General features: G+C 39.2%; 1 protein-coding gene and 1 pseudogene across 1 annotated transcript in view; one reads left to right on the forward strand and one right to left on the reverse strand.

The window, feature by feature from the left end:
* The window catches only part of DYNC2H1 (dynein cytoplasmic 2 heavy chain 1), a 298,686-nt gene extending 284,274 nt beyond the window's left edge, over positions 1 to 14,412 (forward strand). The window contains exons 89-90 of the mRNA XM_030887685.2: positions 1,227 to 1,343; positions 13,885 to 14,412. Coding sequence (XP_030743545.1) covers positions 1,227 to 1,343; positions 13,885 to 14,043 — 276 coding nt within the window. The 3' untranslated portion in view covers positions 14,044 to 14,412. The remainder of the gene's footprint in view (positions 1 to 1,226; positions 1,344 to 13,884) is intronic.
* LOC115872243 lies at positions 6,056 to 7,234 on the reverse strand (annotated as a pseudogene).
* Positions 14,413 to 14,663: the final 251 nt, after the last annotated feature.

A 14,663-nucleotide genomic window follows, 5' to 3' on the forward strand; every position in this document is an offset into this window, starting at 1 on the left:
GCAGCGGTTCTCAACCTGTGGGTCGCGACCCCTTTGGGGCTCGAACAGCCCTTTCACAGGGGTTCCCTGATTCATAACAGTAGCAAAATTATAGTTATGAAGTAGCAACGAAAATAATTTTATGGTTGGGTGGTCAACACAACATGAGGGACTGTGTTAAAGGGTCACGGCATTAGGAAGGTTAAGAACCACTGCTCTAGTGGTATAGCTTAATCAGAAATTTCCTGTTTTATCCCATCTTTCATTATCAAGTTACTTACCTTTCCTAGTAATACTAATCTTATAAAAAATTAGTGTAGTGCAGTAGCTAATTAAAACTAATTTGTTAAGGCATAATCTCCTAGTACTTAAACAATTTCCTAACTTTAACCAAAAACCAGTTTGTTAACGCTTTCTACTTAAAATGTTCCCTTGACTCCAAAATGTATATTTCATTTAGTTTGTTTAACCTTGAAGGTATTACATAATATTTGAGATTGTTTCCATTTTCATAAGAAGTTCAAATTAAAAGAATATAAATGTTGCTTTGAAGTAAAAATGTTGAAAAAACTATCACTACAGAGTACTGATTCTACATGTGTTGCCTTTGAATAAGGCCAGGGTACACTAGCACTACAAAAATAAATGAAAACAGAAGCACCTTTAAATAAGAAATAGCAAATTAATGTTACTAAAACTACATTTATTTCACTTTCAGAATTTCTAAAACTAAGATCAATTTAGAGAAGATGGTTGTCTTTCTCCTTTATTATTCTTTTATTTCTGCATGACATGCCAAGAAATTTTGCAGTCAACCTTTTCAATTTTGTTCTCTCTCTTTTTTATAATGTCAAAATTCCAATAGGGAAAAGATGCGTGTTTTCTAATTATGCTTTATTTTGCCCTTCCTGGGGAAAGAGAATAACATTTGTGCCTTTGCCATTATATTTCTATTAATCTAATGCCAAGGCACCTGCAGTTAGGTAACTGATGACATTTATAAATATTTATTTCTGAAACGTTTTCTAAAAATGAGAACTCCGACTGAAGGAAGTTCATACTGACAGAGGTCTAGGTCTTATCTTTTTATTTGCAGATAACATACCAAAGTCTTTGTTTTTATATTATTTGAAATGTATAGCCTCAAAGAAAAGTGTCACCTGTATTCTCTAAGTAAGACATAATATAGCAACTCCTGGCATTTCAGAGTTTCATATGTATTTTAATGATTTATGTTTCCATGGCAGATCAGTGGCTTACTACTGGAAGGTTGCAGTTTTGATGGAAATCAGCTTTCTGAAAATCAGCATGATTCTCCTAGTGTGTCTTCTGTTCTCCCATGCTGCATGGGCTGGATTCCACAGGTAACATTTTTAACAGGAACACATTTTAAGATCATCAATTTAAATTTGTTGGTTTAAAATAGGGTATCTATGGCTTGTGTGGCTTTGTTTATTATTCCTAACCTCCTGTGCATTTGGACACATGTTACATTTGCAGTCAAAATATTTCATCTTTACTGTTTTTAAGATGCAGAGGGCATTTAAAAACCAGTATGCTATTGAAACAATAACAATATGTGTTCTTTTTAGAGATTTCATAGTCTAGTAAGCAAAAATATGGCTTAATTTTCATCACAATAATAAAACAGCAACAAAGCCCACATGGAAGAAGCACACCAGCCTATGCAACCACAAGGTGTCGAAGGGATCAGGTATAAGGCATCATCCGAACAAAAAATATTACCATAGTGAATGATGGGGGGAGTGCGGAGTGGAGAACCAAAGCCCATTAGTAGGCCACTGGAGATCCCCTTGCAGAGGGGTCTCAGGGAGGACATGAGCCAGTCAGGGTGCGATGTAACAAAAGGTTGGCTAGACCAGTGGAGGTACACTGGTACAGATAGGAACTGAAAATCCAGGGAATCCAGGGCGGATGAGCCCTACGGGACCAGTGGTGTCAGTGGCGAAACAGGGAGGGTGGAGGGAGAGTGGGTAGGAAGGAGGGAACCGATTACAAGGGACTATATGTGACCTCCTCCCTGGGGGACGGACAACAGAAAAGTGGGTGAAGGGAGACGTCGGACAGGGCAAGATATGACGAAATACCAATTTATAAACTATCAAGGGCTCATGAGGGAGGGGGGAGCAGGGAGGGAGGGGAAAAATGACCTAATGTCGGGGGTCTAAGTGGAGATAAAATGTTTTGAGAATGAAGTACAAATGCGCTTTACACAATTGATGTGTTTATGGATTGTGATAAGAGTTGTATGAGCCCCTAATAATACTTTACCTCATTTATTCCTAAGAGCAACCGAAGGGAGGAAGGGTCACGCCTATTTTAAAATGAAGCAGTGTCGGCCCAGACTAGCTGGATCACTTCCCACAGCTATGCACACACAAAGGGACAGAATGAAGATATTGATACAACTCTGCCTTTGTATCATGCTGTGCCACTGTGTTGGTGTAAACAGATAAATGAAGAAAACTGTCTTGATAGAGACTTATTTAGTTAACTTTCTTCCCTTTTAAAACCTTCAGTAACCTAGAAAGCTTTCAACAATGGCAATTGGGACTAGCTGCCCTTCAAACGGGACATAGTTGTAGATGGAACACATCAGTTTGTCTTTGCAATGATGTGTGAAAATGCAAGTATGAGTATATTGAACAATGTTAGGATTTTGAGCATATACCTAATATCTACTCTATTGCTAATTATAGTAAAAATGACTTTGTTCATTGGGAAATATCAATGTACTGAGTTTTCTGGTACAGTTACTCTCTTTATAGAATAAAACCAAAGCTTCACAATATTTGAAAAAAGTAACAGCAACAATTAAGCTAATAAAGCTAGCAGTGATTAGCAGACATTGCTCAGAATGTTAAAGAGCATGTATTTCTGTGAACTCCTCTTTCTTTTTTCAGATCAGCATATTCCCTTCATATTAGAATGATGTATCAGGTAGAAGAGGGGGAGAGTTTGAAAGAAGCCTGGCTTTAGTTCAATCTGGCTATTAGTTCCTATAAGATATTTCTACCAAAAAGTACATTTTGGCTTACTCAGATTCTTATCTTAGGTGGAAGAACCAAATAAGAAGCGATACGTAAAAGTAAAGTTTGAAATCTATAATGTTTGTTACCTATCACATATGAAGTTTTGTATGATGGAAGAGATGAATTCAAATGAATCCAAATTATGTAAAGTGTTTATCTCTAGCAAACAGATTTAAAATTCATATAATAGCCATAAATGAATCAGTAGGGGGAAGGTAGAGGGACAAATACAAGCTGGTTTCTTTAAGGACCGATCCTAGCAATGAAAATAGAGCATGAGAAATAGGTGACTGGGCATTAATGTAAATGAAAATGATCTGGAGCAGTGCCCAGATAACTGACCACTTACTGAATGCAAATCAGGAATGCGGTGCTGTTACAAAGCCAGTCACGCTGGCTTGTATGAAAAGCTATGTGTCCTTCCAAGATTAGGAATTGCTCCCTTCACAATACTTTACTTTAACTATAATCATTTCTATACAGTTTTAGTCACAGCACCTTAAAAAAATTAGGATCCAGATAGAAAAATAAAAGTAATTTGAAAAATAGCTCATGTAAAGAGACATAAAATGAGTTGGGATGTTTAACTTATAAATGAGATGACTAATGATCATTGGATTTTTTTTATGTAACTGATGACATTTGTAAGTCTTTCTTTCTAAATGGTTCACTAAAAATGAGATGTCTCTTTATGTGTGCAAACTTTTCCAGACATATAACTGAAATAATCTGCTTCTTCACTTTAATTTCCCTCTTTTCCTTCTAGAAGTGAGCCTCCTATTTTCCATATCATCATATTGCTTTCAGATTGGGTTTCTTGCTCCCTAAGTAAGAAAGAATATGGGTATATTGCTAAGTGGTGTGGAACACACAAATTTTGTGTCCTCCAGAAGAAAATTCCCCACCTTAGCTCCCAAGTTACCTAACTGCATTGAACCACTGTCTTACTCTACAAATGGAGATTGTGTTTCCACAAGACCATCCCAAGAAGACGGTCTCACAATAAATTCCTTTGTGTAAAGCGCCTTGTGCAATATCTCAAGGGGTTAAGTCTATTTCAACCTGTTGTCAATGTTTTAAATTTTTTTTACCATGGTATGGTAATAATTCTTCTATTTCATGCTATCTAATGCTTTATAGTTTCTACTTCACACTGGTGGTGTTCAAACATACCAGCTATTATGCTCATCACTGGAGCTAGAGAGTCTACTTTTCAGTGAAGGAGGGTATAGGTAAAGAAACAATCACAGCTCACAGAAGTGCAGTTATATAGGGTTACATAGCGTGCTTAGGGAGCTGAGGGAGGACTTAATTCTCGTTTGTGTGGGCAGGTGAAGGTACATCAGTTCAGCTCTTAGAGGGGCATCTTCTCTTGAATTACAAAATACAACAAAAGTTAAAGGGAGAGGAGAATACATTCTGGGTAGAAGGAGCAGAATATGTACATACACAAGGTATTGAGTTGCCTAATGGAGTCTCACTGTTTGCCTTGTAAAACAGAATGCTGTCTCTCAGACATCAGTCTGTCGCCCGTGCTATTTGTAGGAGACAGAGTTTTAAGCCACTCCCCTTGGAACAAGCAGGGGGAAAGTGTTTTGTGTAGAGACGTCCAGACTTTTTCCTTGGACTCACTAGGGAAGCTAACAGGTGCTCCAGATGCTTGGTCATACGCAGCAGTTCTTATCTGTGACGCCTCATCACTATATTTTGCTAATTACCGGATACGAACAACAACATTCAAGACTTTTTATTGGCAGGGAAGCTGTAACATTGCTTCTATTTTAAAGGCATTATACTTTGTCAGTTAGCAAAGTTGGAATTAGTAATTCTCAATGAGAATTAAAGATTAAATATAATGCTGGTGAAGGCATCTTTCAACTGTGTTTGTTAATCATTAAATATTCCACTAATATAATATAACATACACTCACATTATTTCTTCATGATGAAAATTCTAACCAAATATATAAAATTTCAAACTGGAACCACACTTTTGAAAGGTATGGCATATGAAAACATTAATTTTTTAGATAATTTATCCCAATGTGAATATTTCCAATGATTAAACTTTAATTATATAATCTAATTTATTTACATGTATTATGATATGAATTTTTTGAAACCTTTCTGATATGCTCCCTTTTTTGCATTAATTTAACACTTAGTATATTTGTTAGTAATTATTAGTAAGATTTTCATTTCATTCAAACATGGCAACCCAGCAGGGTCTATCCTTTTTCTGTTACAAAAGAATTACAACATAAGAATTTAATCCATTTGAACAATATTCATGGAAATCTATATACTCAAGGAATTTTGTTAACAGTGAAAATGACTAAAGTAGGCTCAGCTAGATGAAGAAGAATGTGGCACCAGGATTAGAGGAAGGCTCATTGATAATCTTCAATATGTAGATGACACAACCTTCTTTGCTGAAAGCAAACGGAACCTCAGGCACTTACTGGCAGCTCCCTGTCAATGGACTGCTGCCACCATTGTTAGATGATCTTCAGCACAATTTTACTTTCAACTAGTATTAATGATAGCATTTCTGCCTTTTGGGCCCCCGTTCTTTGGAATGATCGCAAATGTGGATCTCTCTCTGTCAGTTGGTCAAGTGACTATCTTCCAAACTTCCTGACATAAACGACTGAATGCTTTCTGTGCTTCACCAGCTTATTGAAACGTTTCAACTGGTATTACATTAATTCCTGGAGCCTTGTTTTTGGCTAATGATTTTAGTGCAGTTTGAACTTCTTCCTTCAGTACCTTGGTTCTTGATCATATGCTACTTCTTGAAATGGTTGGATATCAACTAGTTCTTTTCCAGTATTGCAACTCTAAGCTTGAGTTTTTCTTTAGTTCTGTCATTTTAAGATCGGCTGAGTGGGCTCATCGTTTTGGTTCTAACTCTAGGTCTCATCACATTTCATCATAATACTTTGTTCTCAACTGCCCTTAGACATTTTCTGTGTAGCTCCTTGACTTCGTCAGTTCTTCCATTTGCCTCAGCCACTCTGTGATTAATAACGTGTTTCAGAGTCTCTTCTGACATCCACTTTGATCATTTCTTCCTGTCTTCTTCTAAGTAGCTTTATTAGAAAACGGGTTCTAGAAATATTCATTCTGCCCCTATTTTTGGCAACTGTCTCATATCCACACTCAACCACTACCTCATACTGTTGTAAAATGATGTTGTCATCGTTGTTGTGACGGACCATAGACACGGGGCAGTTTGGTGGGAATACAGACAGCTTGGGAGACCGCTGGGTCAGTTGCACTCATCAGCGCTGGTGTGGAAGCTTCAGTGGAGCCATTGAGAAGAGGTAGTCGGGAGAAAGGACATTCCTCCTCCGTGGCAGTGGTTCAGCATGAGTCCTGTGAGCGCAATGGCCCATTTATGTCAACCTAGATCCGGATGTTGATGAACAGCTGGTGGTGGTGGCAGAGGTTCTTGCAAAACACCTTAGGCACAGGGATGGCACCTTTTGGGATGAAGAGTGGCGCTCCTCCATGTTGTGGGTTATCACCAGGAGGGAAGCAAAGGGAGGCATCTCAGTCAGGCTCAGGTTTCGCATGGCTGGAGATTCACTGGGTCTTTGTGCTTTGACCAGGATTTCCCAGAGTAAACCCAGATTTTCCTGGGAGCTGTTATTCCAGCCCCTAGCCACAGGCAGTAGGTTGAAGTGAAGGGTCCCCAACATGAGGCTCCTGAACCAGAGCCCGAGACAGAGCCAATTCCAATTCTGGTCCTGGGGTGTAGTAAGTGTTGGGCCCCAAGTCCAGGCTGATAACTGCTCCTTTTCTTTGATGGTGGACAAGTAACAGTAAAGTTGCCTCTGTAGGCAAGAACTGGCTTGGGGAAGTTTTTTGGAGTAAATAAAATAACTTTGGTCTGGAGCAGACTATAAGTACATTCGTTTGGGACCCATGTGTAGCCTAACTCTTGGGAGACCTCCATGTTTACTGCTGCTTCTCAGTCCTAGAAGATTTGCTCAAGATGTATAAGGCACAGATTAAAACTTGAGGGGTGAAAGAGCCTTGTTCAGTGCCCGAGATTAGAGGTGAGTATGTTCTTGAAATTGAAATGTCTGGCCCAAGGCCAGGGTTAGCAGAATGCCAACAGCCCAGACTGGGAGGGAACAAAGCCAGGCTTCCCAGGCGAAACGGCTGACTGCCCTGGGTGGGAAGCGCACGAGCATCAGACTTCCTCGGGCCCTGTTCCTGTCTTCTTAATGACCTCTTACGTTCTTCAGACTGACATGATGTTCTTAATGTCAGCCCACAACTCATTCAGGTCCTCTGTCATTGGCAGTCAGTGCATCACACCTGTTCTTAAGATCGTCTCGAAATTCAGGTGGGATACATTCAGGTCCTATCTTTGCTCTTGTGCACTTGTTTTAATTTTCTTCAGCTTCAATCTCCATATGATTAGTTGATGGTCTGTTCCATAGTCAGCCTGGTTTTAGCTACTGATAGTGAGCTTCTCCATGCCTCTCCCACAGATGTAGCCATTTTGATTTCTATGTATTCCATCTGGGGAAGACCATGTATATAGTAGCCATTTGTGTTGAAAAAGTTATTAGCTCTGAGCAAGTCATTGGTCTTGCAAAGTTCTCACGTGATTTCCAGCTTCATTTCTGTCGCCAGGGTCATATTTTCCAACCACTCTTCCTTCTTGATTTCTAACTTTTGCATTCCAGTAATTGTCAGTGCATCTTGAGTGCACATTTGATCGTTTGAGACTGAAGATGTTGGTAAGATCTTCACTTTCTTCATCATCAGCTTTAGTGATTGGTGCATGAATTTGAATATTAGAATTGACTAGATTTCCTTGTATTTGGATAGATATCCTATCACAGCATTGTATTTCAAGATAGATCTTGAAATGTCCTTTTCATGAAGAATTTGTCACTATTCCTTTTGAATCTGTCATTCCCAGCCTAGTTAACAATATGATTTTCTGATTCAAAATGGACAATTTCAGGGATGCCTAGAATATCAATCTTTATGTGTTCCATTTCATTTTTGATGACTTTCAATTTTCCTAGATTCATACTTCGTACTTTCCAAGTGCCAATTTTTAATAGAAGTTTGCAACTGTTTCTTCTCATTTTGAGCTTTCCCCCTTCAGGAAATGAAGGCCCTGAAGTCTTTACTCCAGGCTTTACATCAGGCGTCCTCAAACTACGGCCCGCGGGCCACATGCAGCCCACCAAAGACATTTATCCGGACCGCCAGGGGTTTTTGCCCCATTTGTTTTTTCACTTCAAAATAAGATATGTGCAGCATGCATAGGAATTTGTTCATTGTTTGTTTTTTAAAACTATAGTCCGGCCCTCCTACAGGTCTGAGGGACTGTGAACTGGCCCCCTGTTTAAAAAGTTTGAGGACCCCTGCTGCACCCTCCACATTATGCGTGCCTTCAGACCTGAGGGCTTCGTCCTCCGGCACTGTCTCTGACCACACTCTATTGCTGGTCATGAGGGTTTCAGTATCTGACAGTGTTCCACTGCTGTTCACAATGGTTTCAGTGGCTTATTCCTCTTGACATGACAGCCTGTTTATTCTTAGTTTGAAACCTCTTCTGAAACCTGTTCACCTTGGGTAACCCTGCTGGTATTTGAAATATCAGATACATAGCTTCCAGCATCACAGCAACACACAAGCCATCATAGTATGACAGACTAACAGACAAGTGTTGCAGTATGGTTAGACCTCAACATAACAAAGCAAACTTCTTCATAACTGGATCAAAAGGCAGCATCATGATAAACAGGAAAAGATTGTGGTTATTGAGAATTTATTTTTACCTGGATCCACAATCAATATCCATGGGAGCAGTTGTCAAGAAGTCAAATGATGTATTACACTGGGAAAGTATGCTTCAGAACACCCATTTAAAGTGCTAAAAGCAAAGATGTCACTTTGAGGACAAAGGTGCCCCTAATCCGAGCCAGCTGCTAGGCAGTGAATGAGAACGGCACAGAAAGAACGTCGGCATTTGAATTGCGGCGTTGGTGAGGAATACTGAGTGGTACATGGGCTGCCAGAAAAAATAGCCAGGTCTGCCTTGGTGGACGTACAGCCAGGGTGCTTGTTAGAAGTGAACATTTCATTTCCATAATGTTGGAGAATTGATTAGGAGGGACTACTCCTTGGCGTAGGACATCATGCTTGATGACAAAGTAAAGGGTCAGTGCTAATGTGGGCAGCCCTCAGTGAGGCGGCACACTGGCCTCAGGCATAGCAGTGACTGAGGATGACGCAGGATTGGCTGTGTTTTGCGGTGTGGTAAATAGGGTCACAGTGAGTGGATCTGGACCCAACATACCTATCAACAGCAATAAGTAAATATCTCCTTTTAGTGTGACTACATTAGACTCAACAAGAAGATAATTAGAACTAATTGAAAGATTCAGTAAAGTGGCCAAGGTCAACATACAAAAATTAGTCGCATTCCTTTACATTAACAGAGAGAACTCTGAAAAAGAAGTTAGAAAACAATACCTACTCACTGTACAATAGCTACTCATGATGGGATACTTGGGAAGACTTGGTTCTGGCTATAGAGCCAAAAGGTATATGGAAAGAAAACTACAAACCACCGCTGCCAGAAGCCACGGGAGAGCTACATAAAGAGAGGAATATGCTGTGCCCTCATGGATAGGAAGACTCACCATTGTCTTAACATGTCAAACACTGGAATGCTACTGAGAGGATCTACAGATACAAAGCAATCTCAATCCAGATTCCAACCTCATTCTTTAAAGCTTTGAAGAATCCAATCACCAGCTTTCTATGGAAAGGAGTCACCCTGGCTAAGCAAAGCACTGCTAAGAAAACTAAGTAGAAAGTCGATAGTTGATACTTCCGCTTCTCAAAACTGAAGTACACAGCCACAGTAGTCAAAACAACCTGGCACTGGCACAACAGCCGACTCAGGGAAATGGGGTAGAATTGAGATCCCCAGAGTAAATGCGTCCACCTATGGATAGCTTTGACAAAAAAACCTAAGCTCATCAAATGGAAAAGAGATTTTCTCTTTAACAATTAATGCTGACAAAATTGTGTATCCATTTTCAGAAGAATGAAACAGGACCTATTATCTCACACCATAGACAAAAATGAACTCCAGTTGGATCCAAGACCTAAATGTAAAACCTAAAACTATAAAGGTTACCAATTTTAAAATATGGATAAATGTAGAGTCCCCACAACGTGGCATAAAAAAGGCTGTGCTAATTACCCATTAAATGAGATAAATTGAAACAGCAATGATTTATCACCTCACTCCAACATAAATAGCAAAGCAAAAAGCAAACAAAAAAAGAAAAACAGTAAAAAGCCAAAGCTAGCTTTTTAAAAATAGCGTGGAGACACTGGAGCCCTCATCTACTGCTTGTGGGCTGTAAAGTGGTACAACCACTGGGAACACAGTGTGGTGCTTCCTTAAAAAGTTGGAAATTGCAATAACATACTAATTGCAATAGCATCCTTCTACATGATATGCACCCTTAAGTTATAAGAGCTAATAGATTTGTGTACACCCATGTCCATCACAGCACGAGTCACATTAGCACAAAGATGGAAATAATCTAAATTACCATCAGTGAAAGAATGGTTAAAGAAGCTGACGGACAGTGTTAAAGACTGAGGATGAATCTGTCAGACAGCCTATAACATAGACAAACCTGGGGGATACTACGCTGAGTGAACTGAGTCAATCACAAAGGGACAAATACTGTGTGAGACTATTGTTGTACAAAGTCAAGAAAAAGTTTTCACACAAAAATAAATATTCTTTGGTTGTTACCAGGGATGAAAGGCAAAGGAGGAAGTTTATCACTGGCCAGATGGTAGCATGGGTTAACTTAGGTGAAGGGGAAAGTGATACACAATGAGAAGGAGGTCACAAATTGATGAAGGGCTGGGGCAGGCACTGAGAGGAGCAACAGGGATAATGATGTTATAGACACAAGCCGACAACCACAGTCATTGATGAGTAGACACATGGGCAGACATGTAGGCTGAATAGGGAGAGAGTGGTAGTATACTTATGAATATATATGGGTTTGACAGAGGATATTGGAACATAAGCATGGACATTTACCTTTCCTGCAAATATATCCATGAATGTATTGAGGCATAGAAAGGGGAAAGTTATGAAAACTTCTTAGATGTAACTAAATCCGTTGATGGACTTGGGTCTCTGGATCATGGTCTCCAGGCACACCAAGGTCAATTGGCTTAACTTAATCCACAAAGACATTATTCTACATCCTACTTTGGTCAGTAGCAACTGGGTTCTTAACTCATGAGTGGTCATCTATGGTACAACTATGCGTCTCTCCAGGACCCCAAGACCAGTGAAACTAGACGGTGCCCTGCTATCACTACCAATTTCTCCAAAAGGGATCATATTAGAAACTCTTGGATGGAGTGGGTTAAAAAGTTTCCAGAAGCAAAGAAAACATCAGTGAAACAAAGAGAGATAGATAACCTAAGACCTGCCCTGGAATGAGAAAGAAATGCTTCATAGATGCAGATCACTGCAGGCCTGCACGTGCTTAATATTTGCTCTGCGCTCAACAATGGACAGCACCTAAGTAAAGCCTGCATTATGTTATTAACTTCAGAAGTGTGTAAGGAGTTGACAATTACAGTAGTTTGTGAGCCTTAAGGGTTTGCCACTTAAGCAGAATTAAAAAGAGAAAATAGCTTAAGAAGTTACTGATAATTGTTGAAAATTCTCTTGACTCCAAATCCTGAATTATTCTGAAACCCCATTTAGGAATCATTTCATCCGTGAGAACTTGACGACTCTGCTGCTTCCTAAGTAGGTGGTCGTTGTTTAAATGCCATCAATGTTTCCAAAGCCACCCCGTGTATAACAGACCGAAACATTCCTGGGTTCTGTGCCGTCTTCTCAATCATTGCTCCATGTGGGAAACTGAGGACCTGGAAAGAATGTATGCTGCCAAATTCTTTGTGCTCATAATAGAAGTTTGGAAGGCCAACTCTGGTAGAGGAAGACCTTCATGTTTGTGAGGTAGAGATGTCTCCCAGTCACATTCTCTAAAAATCATCCCCACAATGTCCCCCTACCCCATAATAGTGCTACTTTGTTATGATTATTATTTTTAATAGCGCTACTTTAAAGATGCCTCTTACAAGCATATGGCTGCTCTCTCTGCAGCCGAAGGCTACCTATCTCTAAAAACAAACAAGTTCTATTGTTCTCCCAGCTCATAGGGCGGTAGACTCCCCTCTGCCTGCCTCTGCTCCTGGTCTTGGGTTACTCCCCCAATGAGCTAAGGGACCTCTAAGGTTAAGATACTGCCCAACTTGCTATGGATGTGATTGATGGGACCTGCTTATCCCAAGACTATATAAACCCTTTGGAAAATATATTCGCTCTTTCTCCTGATCCTGACATGGGGAAGGGTGAGCTCTGGACCCACTGTCTGTTGTTCTTTTCTTCCCCAGTTGCGCATCTGCCCTTCAGGACCCCTTCAGTCTCACAGCTATGTTAGAAACCATTGTTGAAGCCATGGCTTCAACCCATCTCATTGATGCCACCCTCTTCTCTGACTCCCTATTTACCAAGCATAATATCCTTCTCGAAGGACTGAGCCCTCCTGATAATGTGTCCAAAATACAAGAGACAAAGTCTCACTAGCCAAGTTGCTTAGGAGCATTCTTCTTTTTTTTAAAAATCATGTTATTAGGGGCTCATACAACTCTTATCCCAACCCATCCATCCATCCATTGTGTCAAGCACATTTGTACATTTGTTGCCATCATTCTCAAAACATTTGCTTTTTTAAAAAATCATTTATTTAGGGGTTCATACAACTCATCACAATCCATACGTACATCAGTTGTGTAAAGCACATTTGTACATTCATTGCCCTCATCATTCTCAAAACATTTGCTTTCCACTTAAGCCCCTGGCATCAGCTCCTCATTTTTTCTCTTCCCTCCCAACTACCCCCTCCCTCATGAACCCTTGATAATTTGTAAATTATTATTTTGTCATATCTTGCCCTGTCCGACATAGGAGCATTCTAACTGTACTTATTCCAAGACAGATTTGTTTGTTCCTCTGGTGGTCCGTGGCAGATTCGCCATAATTCAAATGCATCATGATTCTTATCATCTATGGCTTAGTCACTTACACAATTCTAGGACGCATCTAGTTTATTTCTAGTTTTATTCCAACTCTGAAAAGTTAGTGATTAATTGGCTGAGTAACATCAGTGTTTAGTAAAAACACGGTAGTTCTAAATTTCTGTTGGAATTATGAATTCATGATATTTTTCTTCAAAAATGCATATTTCTAAGGTCTGGTCACTGAAGAATGGAAATGTAATCAACAAAATTCACAATGTAGAAAACTCTTTGGTATCAATTCTCCAGCAAACAAATTGCCAGAAGAAAACCCTATAGATTTAGTGTGCACTTTTATTTTGATTATAATTCTAGCAAACATTTTTAATGGGATAATACAAAGAGGAATTTATATGTTAAAATGATTATTAATATTTAAATATCTCTAATTGAAAGTTTTATAATGTATAGGATTTGCTTTGTAATAATCTAATATTGGGAGCTAGTGAATTGTTATTGATGAAATACACTGACCATGAATTGAACATTAATGCAGCTGCGTATTGGAGGTTTATTGTACTGGTCTTTGTTATATGTACACACACTTGTATTTAAAACATTTCATAAGAAAATGCTAAACATGGGTACTTGGAAAGACTTTGTGTTATTTTTGGGGTTATCTGCTAAAATAATTTATCATATTGCTGCATTTTAAAACATTTCTTTTTCTTTTAAACAGGGTGCATACGGTCCCTATTCCCCTGATGAGTGCATATCGTTGCCCATCTACACTAGTGCCGACAGGGATCGTGTGGTCACCAACATTGATGTTCCATGCGGGGGCAACCAAGACCAGTGGATTCAGTGTGGAGCAGCTCTGTTTCTGAAAAATCAGTAAAACCTAATGACAGCAAAACCTGCCTCATCGAAAAGAAACTATCACTTCAGCTTTAAATAATATATGCTTTAAATATGCTCAGTCTGCAGTTGAAATATAAATTCCAAATATTGGCGCAGCATCCCTCCGTGTTGCGTGCTTCATTGGGCTTTCATTAGAATGGGTGATGGCAGCACAACGCACCTTTCAAGGTAGCCGTGGAGTTCTTAGGAAGATGGGATATTTCGATAACTATTTCTGTGAGTTGGTTCACTTTTGAAAAAAGTTCATGTTTTAGGTAAGCAATTTAAAACATTGTATTTGAGGAATAGAGTATTTAGGACCTCATTTTCTCATAATTATTTAATGAAATAAAAATTGTTAATACATTTTTGTCTTCTATGATTTCAAGTCAATGTATAGGCATTCCATTTTTAAAGATAAAAATTTGTATTAGATGTAATTTAGTTATCATGAGTATATTAGATATTATACAAGTTTATCATATAATATGCAATAGTCCCCCTACTAATGGAACTAAGACTTAGGGGCAATTCCTGGAAGAAAAAAAAAAATCCACCTCCTTCAAGTTGGTTCCTCCTTATAGCTACCCAACAGGGCAAGGTTACAGTACTGGTACC

This window comes from Echinops telfairi, unplaced genomic scaffold (assembly GCF_000313985.2).
Source record: "Echinops telfairi isolate 266 unplaced genomic scaffold, ASM31398v2 ScPeMD7_7421;HRSCAF=8459, whole genome shotgun sequence".
NCBI lineage: Eukaryota > Metazoa > Chordata > Mammalia > Afrosoricida > Tenrecidae > Echinops > Echinops telfairi.